Here is a 15,690-nt window from a genome sequence, read left to right as displayed (position 1 = left end):
AATTACAACTCCAACTGAGAACACATAGAACGTAGCCTTGAGTCACCTCTTTAAAAGCTCCTCTGTTCCTGCTGATGGGTAGAATGAGTCTTTAGGACAGGAGTCCCCTGTGCTTCTCCTTTGCTAGCAAAGCAATAAACCTTTTTTTCCCCCTTTTTTCTCAAACTGTGTCCTTGTTATTGGATTAGCATCAGGAACAAGGACCAACCTTTCTGCAATACCTATTTAATATCTTCTTGCTTCATAGAGCCTAAAATATTTACTATCTTGTCATTTATAGAAAAGTTTACAGTATTTGGTTCTAGAGGATTCCAAAATATAAAATACTACAATTTCTAGAGTAAAGCATCAATTATATGTAAATTGATGGGAAAGTTTAATATCTTTGGCAAGATTCTACAAGTTGAAGAAGTTTGTTTTAAAAACTACTATTAAGGTATTCACAAACATTCTTTTAAGCAGTTACTGAATAAGGTTCTCAACTGTTTACAGATTACTACTCAGTGATTGACAATGGGAAAAGAGTAGTTGGAATCCTATAAAGGTAAAATTTTAGGAGTCACTGCATATTCATCTTAATGTGTTGTGTAGCTCCTTTGAATTATAAAATAATTCAGAGAAATACTAAGCTTCTTTATCCACTTATGTATTGATGGACACCTTGGTTGATTCCATATCTTGGCTTTTGTGACTACTGTTGCAATAAACATGGAAGTGTAGGTATCTCCTTGATCTAATAATCTGAGTAACTATGGTCTGCAACAATTTATGATATTTGTCAAAATAACTAGAAGAGTTTGAAGGTTCCTAATGTATAGAAATGATAAATGTTTGAGAAGGAAATGCTAATTTACACTGATTTCATCATTATAATTCTAGGCATAAATTGCATTATTGTACTGAATCTCATAAATATGTACAAATATTATGTGTCAATTAAAATTTAAAAAAAAATGAAAAAACTATGCCTTCAAAAATATGTTCAATTTACACACATATTAGGGACACTAACTTATAACTTAAAACAGATTATTCCTCAAGCTAGCATAAAGATATGAAAACTCTGCATTTATGATAAATTGATCTTTGTGTCTTCCTAACAGTATAGACCTATTTGCCCCGCTACCTCAATAATATCTGAGATCAGTAACAATTATTGATAGATGAATGCAAAATACTTTAAGTCCCTTAAATGGCATCCTGTACTGAAGTCCATGGAATAATTGAACCTTCCTTCTCTGAGCTCCTATCTAGAGGTGGATGACCAAACATTTTCTTTTATGGAAGGATAAACATTTGGTAACAATTTGTTGACTTGATTTTAATACCATAAAAATAGCACTCTTAAATTTTACTAGCGCTCATAATACCTTCCTTTTACTGTACATTCACAAGCATTTATATATTATAAAAAGGAGCAAGCCTCTTTAAACATCATAAGGTTTATTTTTATCCTTTGATAATTTTAAAGCACATTGAAATGCGTAACTTTAGTTTCTATCAGACTTTTCCAACTGTTCATATGCAGCACAACTGAGTAATCTTTTTTTTCTCACAGTTTTTACTTGGTCATTTCCATGATCTTTGAGTGATGGTCTTTGAGGACCAAAGTAGCTAAAAGGCAGGCTACAGCAGTCCCACATAATCTCTAGGTTGGTTAACTAGTCCCTTAATAATTGAGAGTCAGCTTTATAAACGGATGCAAATTGATAGTGGCATTTATGTACTAATCATGCCTGTTAATGAATAGTAAGTCACTGTGGCCCTAGAGAGAGTAGAAAAAAGTTCAAGGGTCTAAAGTGTAATAATTGTCCTCACCTAGAACTGGCTGTTCTGACTTTAATAATCACAGATGTCTTCAAGTAAGAGGAAACATTAAAGGTAGGCAGATAGATGAAAGATCAATAGATTGTTGTGGGTATAAGAGGTATGAAGAACAGCATAAAAAAGAGCACAAACCATGGTTCTGATCTACCCTTATTTGGTGAGAGGAAAAGCTATGACAGAACACTAGGGATTATAATTAACTACCTACACACAGATCACCATAGGAAGAAGGCAAAATAATTCTTCCTTAGGCAGAAAATTTTGAGACCTCATAAGCAAAGCAATTTTGACTGTTTTGAGGAGTAAATAGGACTTGATCTAAAAATGATTTGTTAATGACCACCATGTAGGAAAGAAAAACTACTTTAAAAATCAAATTTGTGGCATGGATTGTGATGATGATTTCACAAATATATGCTCTTCTCCAAGCTCATCAAATTGCCTATAATGAATATATATAGCTTTTTTGATGTATCACTCATATCTTGATAGTTTTTTAAATCAAGTTGTAGGCTAGTGGTTGGGCGCACCCCTCACATGCATGAAGCCCCTGGGTTCCATCTCCAGCACCAAAAATGCTTACAAAAATAATTTAAAAATTAGGTTGTTAACAAATAGTATAAAACAAAATGTGGGTTTTGTCGGGGGAAATAGGAAGAACTGAGTAGAGTAAGGAACCCACAGGAAACGTGGACACTATTTATAAACATGTCAGTACAATCCAGGATAAATGGGAGATATAAGTTAAAATTGTCAGAGGTTAGACAAACATCATCACCAAAACAACGGAAACTACAACAAAATCATATATGGCTATTTGAAAGATAGCTCTGATATGAAATAAAGAAAATTCCAGAGGGGTAGGGCTGTAGCTTAGTGGTAGAGTGCTTGCCTTGCATGCATGAGGAACTGGGTTCGATCCTCAGCACCACATAAATAAAATAAAGGTTAAAAAAAAAAAAAAAAGGAAAAAGAAAAGCCCAGAGCTATAAGAACATGGGGGATCAGATACAAATAAAAAGTTAAGAGGATTAGAAAAATACTAATTAAACACCTCATTATTATTAGATCATAAAATTGTAGAGGGTAGAGCCTGTTTTGTGTTTACTGTTTTTATCCACCTCCCATCCATTTAATGTCCAGTACAGAGTATATGCTCAATACATGTTCACTGAATTGAATGAAAAGGGATTCCTAATATATTGTAACTACATTGAGATTAATTTGTGGTTTACAAAATAAAAATCCAATTCGAATATCACAGTGCAAAACAAGAAAACCAAAACAAAAGTAGTTTCAAAAGCAGTGTCAGAGAGATGGAATGTACATTAGCTCTCTCTCTTTCCTGAGGTATACTTTTGGCAGATGGCCACTCTCAAACAATCTTTTGATAAAAATGGGAAATGTTAGATCAAACAGTATGAAAAGCATGGGGTATTTTATAATACATTCACACACATATATATATGTATGTTATGCAGTGATATGCATATATGTATGTGTATATATATATACACTTGTATATATTATGCAATAATCAAATCAGGGTAATTAATAAATCCATCATTATAATAATGAAAATCATTATTTCTTTGTGGGGAGAACTCTAGTAGCTATTCTGAAATATACATTACATTATTGTTAACTATGGTCACCATACTGTGTGATGGAACACCAGAACTTATTCCTCCTAATTTTAAGTTTGTACCCATTGACTAACTTCTCTCCTCATCCCTCCTACCCTTTCCCTCTGCAGTCTGTGGTAACCACTATCAATATTTTCTAGTTCTACATGAGTAGCTTTGGCAGATTCCATATGATCAAGATCATGCGGTAAAATATATAACTTCTTATTACAAATCCTGGATACTAGTGAATTGCTAATGTGACTGGTATTCATGGAATAGTTCAAAAAGACTATGTAAAGAAGGGTTTAAATTACCTGAGATAAGGCTCTGCCTCTCACCTTACTCCATGCTAGAATGGCACCAACATAGTCTAGACTTAAACTCATTTAAAATCATGTTCAAAAGATTGAATTTTATTGTAAAGATTACTCTGATCTCAAAATGAACAGCATATAATACATAATTAAGTAAAGGTTTAAGATGATAAAAATCATGTTTCTTGGTTCATAGCTATTACACAAACTGAATATGTTTTGCCACATTAATTTCATTTTGGATTTTTCTTACAAGCTTTATAAATGTTGTTTGTTAATGTTTTGCAAAGGTACTGCTTCTGATAAAACAACCTGAGCTAATTTGAGATAATAAGCCACTCCCTACAGGACAGACAGGATAGAAGGCTGAATTCCAGTACTAATACCGACCCAATTAAATGGAAGGAGTGACTGTAAAATTATAGATATTGGAGTGGGAGATATTACTCCCACTTTAAGACTGGTGAAACTGGCCTGCTGGTTGTTTCAAATAAAAACGTTGGACACTAAAGTCAAAGAAGTAAAAGGACCAAGGAAAAAGCAGTCAATAATTTAACTCTTGCCCTCTGTTACCAGGACCAAGAAAATTACAGGACCCCTCTCTGAGCCCTGCAACTCTAATAAGTCACCAGATCCACTGATTAGGGGGACTGAGAGGACCATAGAAAACAGGAAGCCAACCAGTGCACATTCTGCAAAGAGGAGGGTCATTGGAGAGGGAAATGTCCCTGATGCTTCCAAGAGAAGTCACATATGGTCAGCAAGACCCTGACCCATCGCAGTAGATGGCACCACTGGTAGATGAAAGCTAAAGGAGTCAAGAGACTTTGCACAAGTCCACAAGAGTGATCTCTCAGGAATCTCAGCTGACTCTTAAGAATAGATAGGTACAAGGTCAGTTTTGAACAACTTGTCTTAAACACCCGGTAGGAGAATATAGCTTAAGCAAAATCCTACGTGGACATTTAAAAGGAAAAACAATGTGTGTTTTTTAAACGTAACTTAAGATGTACACTTGTGTCAGCTCTGCCAAAAGTAAGTAAAACTGGAGGCTATAGAGGAAGGGTTCTTATGTAGGAGTGCCTAAGAATAATGATCACAAAGGACTTGAGAGTCCCAAATTTGTCCTGAGTCAATTTGAGTCTAAGCTCATAGACCTACAAATCTTCTTAACCTCCTACATTGATAAATTCATCTGTTTTTCACTGATACAATTATGAGTTACCATCTTCATGGTTTTCATAGACTGGTTGAAATAGTAATTGCTTTTGTGCTAATTGTTTAAAAAAGTAATGCTTTGCTGTCTTATTATTGTTTTAGCATGATCCCTGCCCTATGTATGCCTTGTCCAGTTACCTGCCATCTGCCACTGTGGACATCTTAACTGCTCTGATGGTGAATACCCTTAACTATCCACGCTCCACCTGATAGAGGACAAGGACTTTGGGTCACTTCCCCTAAGGTCAGTCTCTCTCAGCAGGAAGCAGATTGGAGATGTCCTCACCCATTTTTCCAAAGAAATGGAACATAACTGGGTCCACTTTATGCTTTGAATATAGCCCTTGCTGCTCTGCAACTGTGGCTTATTTTTAAAAGAATCTCCTCCTCCCTAATCTATTCCCCTTCCTAATCTCAGTGGAAACAGAATCATCTTTCTTCCCCATCCTAGGCAGAGTTATCTGGCCTTAAGCACACACCTACCATAGGAACCAAGTAACTCAGACCTTGGGGATGACACCAGAAGATCTAAGAAATGACTGTCTCCCAAATTAATGAGTGAATCACAACTTCAACAGAGAACACATGAAATTTACCTTTGAATCACCTCTTTAAAGCCCCCTGCTCCCTTTGAGGGTCAGAATCACAGCCTCTGAGACAGGAGTCCCCTGTGCTTCTCCTTTGCTAACAAAGCAATAAACCTTCTTTTTCCCTTTTCTCAAAAACAAATTACTATTGAATATATACTTAAAGCCTATGAAAGCAATTTAACAATGTTAGGGGACTACTTTTAAGATTATCAGGTAATGGGGCAATCACAAGTTTTTACACTAGGTCTCCTGGTGGCCCTCCTAGTGACAACTGCTAAACCATATCCACTGATGCAAGAGGATGGTTTTGATAAGGGAAAGAAATCATTCTGTATAGATTAGATTATCAAGCATTGGCTTTATTTGTTGACGTTTTCTTTATCCTCCTTCAGAGAGAAAGATTTTCACAAAGCCCTCCAAATTCCCAGCTTTCATCTAACTTGTGATCACCAGCAAGCAATTTTGAGGTAGCTGGTAGCTTAGACTTGACCATGAACAGTGAAGCTAACAGGCCCACATGGTCTCATTAGTACCAGGCTCTAACCAACTGAGCTAACCAGTCCCAGAGGAGGAGGACACAAAGTCGGCCAAGAGGAGATTATGTTTAATTTATCCCATGGGGATATGTAAGGGAGGATAAAGGGAGAATGTTGAGATTTGTTACCATTGAAGGAACTGAGCACTGTAAAAGATATCATGTACAAGTACTCTCTGTTTGGTTGTGAAACTGTAGCATTTTCACTTAACTTTTGAAACAAACAGATTTTATACTTCCTCTTAACAGAGTTAGGGCAAGGCAGCACACCCACTTCTAGTGGTTTTATTTTAATATAAAAGGAACTTTAAGCTGTGACATAAACAGTAACAGGAAAGGACCTGAGTAATGAATAACCATGGTGGATCAGTAATTGAAATTAGGAATGAATCTGGAATCTGCAGGGCCTGAAGCTTAGACCACTGGGTGGGAGAAAGAGCTCTTAGCACTTAGAACATGCAAATAACTTTTTGCAAATTTTATGAACATCTTCAAAAGACATTACTCTTGGAAGGACACCAAGCAAATGAGGGGCCCCAAACCTTCACTAGCCCAAGGTAAGGTAACTCCACTTCTGGAACAATGTGTGTTGAACAATTAAAAACATGAGCTTTAGCTGCTCTCTTTAAAAGTAAAATCTTTCAGAAAATGTAGTAATATCCATATGAAATTTTGGGCTCATAACATAGTAGCACTCCAAGCACTCCTGGGATATGATTTGGTCAACCTCAGTCAATGTGGAATTAACATGATAATGACAATCATAATTATATTAAGAGCACATTAACTTTAATTCTGCATAATGCCTCCTTTTACTGCCTTAAATATTCTGCAAAAATCACTTTATAAAACAATGTCACTACATTGAGATGGAAAAATAAATAGCTTTAATTTATTATTCTGTGAATAGGTAAATGGAAAAGTCTGCTATAGAACCTTCATTAATATATACTGTATTTCTGTCCTGATGAGGAGACTAGCAATCTGGAATATGGATGTGTGGATTCAGTCTGATACGACTGCAGCCATGCTGAATTATGACCACCATGACTGCCCCTGTGTCTAGGGGTCAGTTTTTCCTCAAGAGTTTCCCAGCAAACTATAAATAGACAAAAACATCAGAGTGGCATATGGAGCTTTACGACCAGACCCTGGCGCCAGAAATATGCTTGACTCTTTTATGTTAATCTAAGATAAACCAGGTACATTCTGGCTAGGACAAGGTCATTTTGGTCCTCACCAATATGTATGAACTTCCTTGTGACCCAAATTGTAGGGATCCAGTTCATCTCCTTGTTGCCTAGGACTACGCTTTTGTCATTATGTCCTACTGCACTCTGTGCAATCCTAGATTTGTCTGCATCTTTCTTTGACTTCTTAGTTCCTTGGGGCCAGTCCTCCTGTTTTAGGACTGAGTTGTTCTGGAGCAATAGACATGGTTTCCTTTTCCATTAAATCTACAAAATGTCTGGCCCACCCTTTTCATAGTAAAATTTAATAAAAGAACCAGGGCAATAACTACTCTTTATAACATAAATATGTCAGTGGATAAAGTGAGTTTATATAAACTAGAAAAATTGTAACTCTAATACAAATTGGGCAACTGTAGAACATATCTTGGTAAGGGAAGGAGATTATCCTCTTGTCTTCAACTCCTAAATTATTTACTTACTTTTGAAAATGAAAAAGTAAAAAAAAAATTTCCAATTTTATTTCCAGTCCTGTCACACTATTCTAGTCCAAAGTTTCACAGAATAATATGATACCTTCTAGCTCTTATTTTAGCAAAGAAGAAAAACATTGAAGACCTTGGAATCTGAAAATAATATTTATTATTATGTAATTAATTAGTATGTGTCCCTTCCTTCTATCTACTTGAACTTCCTGTTTTTATTTCTTTTGGTTCTGAAGTATTGTATCACTTTCATTCCTTACTATATTAATGTAAATATATAATCCTATTTCTGAGAAATATATTTGGTAGATAGAAATTAAAAATGATGTAAAAAGGGAGGCAGGGGTTCAGAAAGACAACAAATGATTCAATAGAAGATAAAGAAAAATCAGGGAATGAAACCTTTGTTTATAGCCTTTATGGCATGGACTTCATAACTTGGCCTTAGGAAATCATGAAAATTGCAGAATCAGATGAGTTGGCACACATTAATGAAACATCAAATGTGCTGAACTACACCCTCTATATAAATCATCAGGTGAATATACGCTCCTGGGTCAAGTTCACCTATGTGTCAGGATCAGTTTCCCTATGAATCACATTCAGAGAAAGAAACTAAAGGAACTTTCCAGATATGGAAAGGTCTAGATATGCAAAATGTCTAACTAAAATATTCTAATAACCTTATTGCATCATATCTATTTTATATACATGTGGAAATATAAATATATATGTACACACAGACACACATCAAATTCAGTAGTGAGAATCCTTCCTTCCAATGACTAAAATTCCTAATTGTGAAACTGAAATTTCACAATTTTAGTTTTGCTTGAGAGTAATCCAGTGTGTCTACTTTTCCTAACATTCTTCAACAATGCTCAGGTTTGCCTTCTGATTATGCAAAGGGGAGTTTTTAAACTCATATTTTTTTTTCTTTGAGCATCACAATCTCTTAAATTGCACTGAAAAATATCAGGGAGTCACATCCTTTGTTTCACTTACTAAACTTCTAATAAAACCAACAAAAAGCTTTCAGGGGTGGAATTTTATACTAGCAAATGTCAATGCAGACCTGTTAAATACAGTGAACAAACTTGCCTGCTGCAGCAAGCATTCCGTCCAAATCGACTAGGTGTGGCTTTTATTCATTGTTCAGTCACACTGAACAGAATCTGTTCTCTAGCTACCATCCCATTTAGGTTGACATTCCCTTTATCTAGGGGCTTATAATACGCAAACCGTATTCAATCTTGCAAAGGCAGATGTGCTCTTCTGGTATCCCAGAAACAGATCAAAGTATGCTTTGTGGAAAGACCTGAAGTTCAAGTCAGTGATATAAATGGGTTGTACTAGGCAATCATATAAATACAAGGACTAGAAATATTTTAAACAAAAGCTTGACATTCTAGGGACAAGTATCCAATTATTGGTAATTGTGATTAAGAGAGTGAGAGTTGTTTGGGGGACAGTAGGTACCAGGGAAATTAAGTAAAATTATATATTACTTCTGTAATAATATCAGGATCAGTACCCATAATGAAAAGATTTCTTTCAGATTGGACTGGTAAATGCCACTTAAAATTGTTCACACTAGCTCAATTACAGAACATCTATGAGGCAGCTTAGATTTTTTTGTACACATAGTAACTGCAGAAATTAATCTCTTTTCAGTTTATCACATCACAACAGCTATCATTAAATAATCTATGAGGTAGAAAAGTAACTTATAATTGTTCCCTGGGGTCTTCTAAGTAATGACTTGCATCTTGTGACATGCCATAAAATAAATTGTACCTCTGTGAGTCATATCACTCATCATTTGTAGTCCAAAATCTGAAATTACCCTTGATGAAGAAAAAAAAAACAAAAGAAATATATTCTATTATAGAAATAATGTACAACCAAATTAGAAAGCACAAATAACGAGGTTAGAAAACTTAGTGAATTTCTTATTAGATTCTAAAAATGTCACTCCCTACTCCTCCAATGTGATCCCATGATTGATAATGCAAGAAGGACTGAGACTCTGAATGGAGAGACTCTGGCAGAAGCTGAATGGAAGGCACATAGTTATCCCTGCTTTACCCTGCAACTTGCTCTCTGATTCCCTGAAGCAGGTCATTTGGTTCCCTGAACTAGCCCCTAAACTTTGAAAAGAGATTTGCTCTAACACTGAGACATGCTAGGCTCAGCTGTTTGATAATAAAGTCTTGCTCCCAATCCTTGCTCATTTTGAAAATGCGACATACCATAAGAGGTTGAGGGTAGTAATGATGAGTTAAATAAATGTTCCTTTGTCATAGTCACTTTTGACCAACATTCCCATAATCCCCATTCTAAGCCCTAGGACCCACTCTTCTGTACTATGTGCCTGTGAGTTCAATTTTTTTCAAGATTCCACATACAAGTGAGATCAGGCAGTATTTCTTTCTCTATCTGGCCTACTCTACTTAGCACAATGTTCTCCAAGCTAATCCATGTTGTCTCATTTAATAAACTATACAGATATCATATCTACATTGTACATCTTAAATATATATACTTTTATTTTTAATTATACCTCTATAAAATGGGAAAAAAGTAAAAGCTCCTCTGGTTCATTCCACATTTTCTGGACTCACCAGGCATATTCACTTCTGTTTTGTTCATATCTAGGAGTCTTTGTCTTCCCTACTCCTTTAGATCCAGGGAGGAACTTCAGTGTGTGAAAGCCCAGGGAAGAGTTTCAGTAAGGAGTTGACCATGAAAAGTATTACTGAAGGTCAAAGAGGAGCTCTGACAAGCCTACTGGTGATTTGAGAACTAATTTATCAACATAATTAATCAGCACTGAGTTCCAAGGCAAATATTTTTGGCAAACTAATGGTATAGGACATGAAATATATTTAGTTTACCTAAATCTGTCTAGACATTCTGGAAAAAGAATATCATGGTGCAAAACATCAATGCCCCTCTCACCTGTTTTTGCACTTATGTATACAGACATGATAGTTCAAGGGTGCTATATTAACTCAGATTTTCTTGAATTCTGAGAACAAACTTTTTAATGAGGCTTTACTGACAGCAGATTATCCTATTCCCACTTTATTATTTCATCTAAATAACACATACATCTTTTGGTTTTCAGTGTTTATCATATAGTCACTGATGGAATGGGTAACAAATGGTAGTAACAGCTCTTTCAAGTTTATCTTGTTAATTTTTAAAAAGTAGGCTAGCTGGAATTGGAATTGGAATTCTAAATTTTAGAACTGAAGAACTGTAGCAGAAAGGAGACAGTTTTTAATTCCCCCTGAGAAGTGTCAGGTCAAAATTCAGCATTACATTTGAAGGTATCAGAACAAGATAAATTCTCAATAGGACAATATGATCAGATATAGCTTAATTACTTTCTATACAATCCATTTAAACTCACTAATTTACAAAATTACTAGATACTTGACTAGAAGGACATCATAATCTTACTAATTTTTGCAGAGGGAAAATCTGTAGCTAGGTTAAGAAGTAGAAACCACCATTGAATAACTCGTTAGTATTCCTCAAGAATGTTAAGGTCTTTGGAAATAGGAAACAAATGAGCAATGGTCACAGATCAGAGGGGAAACAGAATCCAAACAAATGCACTAGGACACCTGAATAGAAAGGGAACGTTACTGGAAAACCTAGAGAAGTGTGAATAAAGCCAGAAGTTTAGTTAATAGTAATATAGGAATGTCAAATTCTTGGTTCTGATAAATCTACTATGGTACTATAAGATATTAACAGCAGGGGAAATCTGGGGGTGTGGCTCAGTGGTAGAGCACTTACCTAGCATGTTCAAAACCCTGATTTCAATCCCAGCCCTGTAATAAACAGAAAAAAACAAAACCCCCAACACAAAATAAAACATTGGGGAAACTGGGTGAGGGGTAATACAGGCATTCTCTGGACTGCTTTTGAAATTCTTCCAATAAATCCAAAATTACTTTAAAATAAAAAGTTTTTTAAAAACAACAATGAAACTATCAAAGAACAGAGAATTTTGTTTTAATTAATATCCTAAATTCAAAGATTTTCATGTAATAATAATCAATCTTTCTCTTCATTTTAAAATGCACGTCCGTCTTTATTAATATTCTACAAATTCAACTCATGCATAAATGCAACCTGGTCTTCAATCCAACACACCTGACTGTTCCCTTCACATGCACAGCTCAGAAGTGTCAATTAACATGAGCTGTGTCCTAAATCCTGTAATAACTAGCTTCCCAAAGGTCCCACAAGGTTATTCCAATGTAGATATGTATGGTTCAAATAAAGTACATGGAGCTGGGGATGTTGCTCAATAGTGACACACTTGCTTAGTGTGTGTGAAGCCCTGGGTCTGGCCCACAGCACCACAAAACACAAAATATGCATTGGCCACTTTCAAAGACAGCTGTGACTTACAAGTGATGACATTTGAGCATTTTGGAGCATAAGCTGCATCTGCTGGGCGAACATGGCTGCTGCTGTCTTCTGTTGAATCAGATTGTTACGTCCATTAATCTCCAGCTGCGTTTTTAAATGTGGAGGAGGGTGAAGGTACTTGCAGTTCTCTCGAGTACACCGACCCTAACAGTGAAGAATTAGACAAAGTTTTCATTTAGTATTTCTAACAATCTTACATGGTTGAGGAAATAAGAGTTTATTTATTAAGCTCTTATCATGTACCAAAAACTTTCATAAGTGTTTTTCATGAATTAACTTATTTCATCTTCACACCAACATTGTAAAGCTGATTCTTTTATAATCTTCATCTTCTAGGCCAGGAAACTGAGACTCAGATAGGCTAAGTGACTTGCCTACGGATATACACCTAAAATGTGATAAAACTAGAACTAAAACCCAGCTAGTCTGATTCCAGAACTCCTTCTCTTAGCCACCCTGCTTTATTTGATATGCGTGAAATTATATTTAGAACATAAAACATTGTGAATAGTATATCATAAAATTTAAATACAAATTACAAATTTAAATAAAAATCATTCAACATGAGTTGGCAAATCATGTGTGTTTAAAGAGGACTTGGGATTTGGATCCGAATGTATAGGTAATCAAGAAAATTCAGGGAAATGTTTAATAATCATTCACACATAGATACATAAATTTTGGACTCCATTATTTGGGGGTAATCTAGGCTTCAAAGCTCTTTTCCCAAATCCACAATGTGAAAAACATCATGAAACCCGTTGACGTTCAGTTAATCAAAGAATAAATCTTCATACCTGGCAGCCAAGTTGTTCTTTAGGTTCTAGAAGCAAAGACCTTACACTACTTAGATAATTGAGCCCAAAGTATATTTTAGATTCTCAGCTATTTGGATGTTTTATTGATGGTTTAAACACTTTCAAGATAGGATAATACTTCCGTTCCACAGAATCCAACATGCCTTTGGTGTCACCTAAATGCTGACATGGCTGCTGATTATGGTGTTTACTATGTGGTAGCAAAGAATGTCACTGGACTTGCTGTTTATCACATTATCATGTGACCCATTGTGTGTTCAACTCATGAGAACTACATGAAGCAGCTAATAATTATCTCATTTGGATTACTAGGTTCACTATAATCCTTTTATGGCAAACACAACTGCAAGAAATTCTTTTTCCTACAGATACTAAGATTCTTTCCAGTGCATGAGGATATTGGGGAGGAAGAAGGAGAGAGAGAAAAAGACAATTTTTTTTTTGGACCCAAGAGTGCAAGTTGCTAGGTCACCTGAATTCCCAGGAGAGAAACGAGTTATTTTACCAAGTGTTTTTCATTCAACACATGCTATGCACTTTTTCTTATTTATGATGTTTAAGTAGTTTAGGCAATCACTTCTCCATGTTTATTTATCTTGCAATGAAACATTCCTATAATTTCACTGGAATCAAGGTGTGTTCTTCAAAACTTTTAAAGAGTTGTATGTAATGCAAACTCAAATGCATTGCAACTACTCTTTTTTGAAGGGGGTTTCTCATTCATTTTATTTTCAAAGAATTTCAGCAAAGGAATTTATTAGTGCATTATAGTTGTACATAACAGTTGGGTTCATTTTCACATCATCATACATGCATGGAATTTATTTTACTTTCTCATCTGTTTAAAAACATTTTAAACTTTAAATTTTAAATTGCACAAAGAAATCACACACATTTATGGAGTACGGTGTGATATTTCAATACATGTATACAATGTGCAATGATCAGATTGGAGTAATTGGTCAATCACCTTAAACATTAATCTTTTTTTGTGCTGGGAACATTAAAAATCCTCTCTATTTAGCTATTTTTGAAATATACAATTAATCGTTGTCAATCACAGTCACCCTACTGTGCTATGGAACATTAGAAGTGATTCTTCTATCCCAATGCACCCATTAACCATATTAGATGGCTGTGACCAGGTGGCTCTATTGTTTACCTCCCTGGAAAGAAGCGGAATATAACTTAAATTTAGTGCCAGAAACGAAAGGGTACACTATTGCTTTCTGTGGTGAATGTCATTTTGTTTCTCCCATTGATCAATTTAGATATAAGCAAATTTAAATGATTTCCAAAATCTAATAATAATTTCACTTCAATGTGCCTTTATATTCCTCTGCAAATCCTGGGAAAAAAAGAATTTATAGGTTGTAAGAATTGAGAATGATATTAACCTAATCCTCCTGAATTCTTACAAGGAGACTAGGAATAGCTATATAATTTCAGCACATGTAAGAACTATACGGAAATCCTCATATGTGCTAAAAAATGACAATAAAGGATTTTTTCCACCATGAATGTGTTTCAAGGTAGGCCATTAGCTTTGTTTTACATCTACCACATCTTGAAGCAAGGCAAAGACAGTCACAGGATTTTAGTGTATACATCTTCCACCCTCCACCCACATAACTGAGGTTATCTGGCTTAAAATTCACAGCCTGGAGGAGGTATGGCACTGAGTGACTTTCACCACCAGGCATGCTAGTTTATACTTTACTTCAGGCTTCCTCCTCCTCCTTCCACACCCCAACATTAAACATTTCCCTAAGGCTTAGGCCTAAATCCTTTGCTGCCTTTTCTCATCTCTATTCCCTGGAGAAATGAAGTTGTTCCAAAGTTTCTCCAAAGTTTCATCCAGCCCTGCAACTGTTCAGATCTTAAATCTCTATCTCTACCTCTGACCTCTCTTCTGAATCTCAGACCTTTGCATCACCAGCTGCAGCTGCATTTGAAGATACTGCCCCCAACCAGGTCTAAATGCCTCACTCCTGACCTTCCTTCTCCTTTGCTTATCTTTCATCTTGCTGCTTACGCACATTCAGGGCCATTGCACCAATCCCTAGGCTTTGGGGCAGTCACATAGCAGTGGTGAGAAAAGAAATCAGGCAGCTGCTGAGCAGGATTGCCTTAGGATTGCGAAGCCACCCAGTTAGCTTGTTAAAACAATTAGTACATACGGTCACACAATACAATTTCTGACCTTCCTGCAACACACACGCTAACCTATGTAAAGACTATCTTTCTTATCACGAACTTCAAATAGTAGATTAGTTTTTAAAAAGAAAAAAAGAATAATTGGGGTTTCATTATTTGTGAGCATTTAGAGTTTTAATACCATTTATAATGAATGCAATCAGATAGAGAAGGAGATGGGAAGGGAGTATAGCATTTTGGCACATTTTCTGCTAACCCAGAGATAAAAAATTGAACATGCCTTTGTGCTTTTATATCACTGTTCCTTACATACAGCAACTTTAGTTTTCACTTAAAACATTTTTACAAAACAAAAATGGTAAGCAAATAGAAAAAAGAAAATCATGCCTTAAAAATTACATCAAGTTGAGCTATAAAACTAAAGTCTGGAATATGAGGCAGCAAGAGATTTAAAGAAACATATTCATCTTAGTTAT

At 35.5% G+C, this 15,690-nt stretch overlaps 1 protein-coding gene across 15 annotated transcripts in view; it reads right to left on the bottom strand.

The window, feature by feature from the left end:
• Nucleotides 1-15,690, bottom strand: part of MBNL3 (muscleblind like splicing regulator 3) — a 122,359-nt gene that overhangs the window by 25,891 nt on the left and 80,778 nt on the right. For all 15 annotated transcript variants that reach the window (XM_079122680.1, XM_079122679.1, XM_079122681.1 and 12 more), the window contains one exon: nt 12,219-12,383. In XM_079122680.1, the coding sequence (XP_078978806.1) occupies nt 12,219-12,383 (165 nt within the window). The remainder of the gene's footprint in view (nt 1-12,218; nt 12,384-15,690) is intronic.

This window comes from Sciurus vulgaris, assembly GCF_902686455.1.
Source record: "Sciurus vulgaris genome assembly, chromosome: X".
NCBI classification, from domain to species: Eukaryota; Metazoa; Chordata; class Mammalia; order Rodentia; family Sciuridae; genus Sciurus; species Sciurus vulgaris.
The sequence above is the reverse complement of the archived record's forward strand: the minus strand, read 5'-3'. Positions and strand labels throughout refer to the sequence as shown.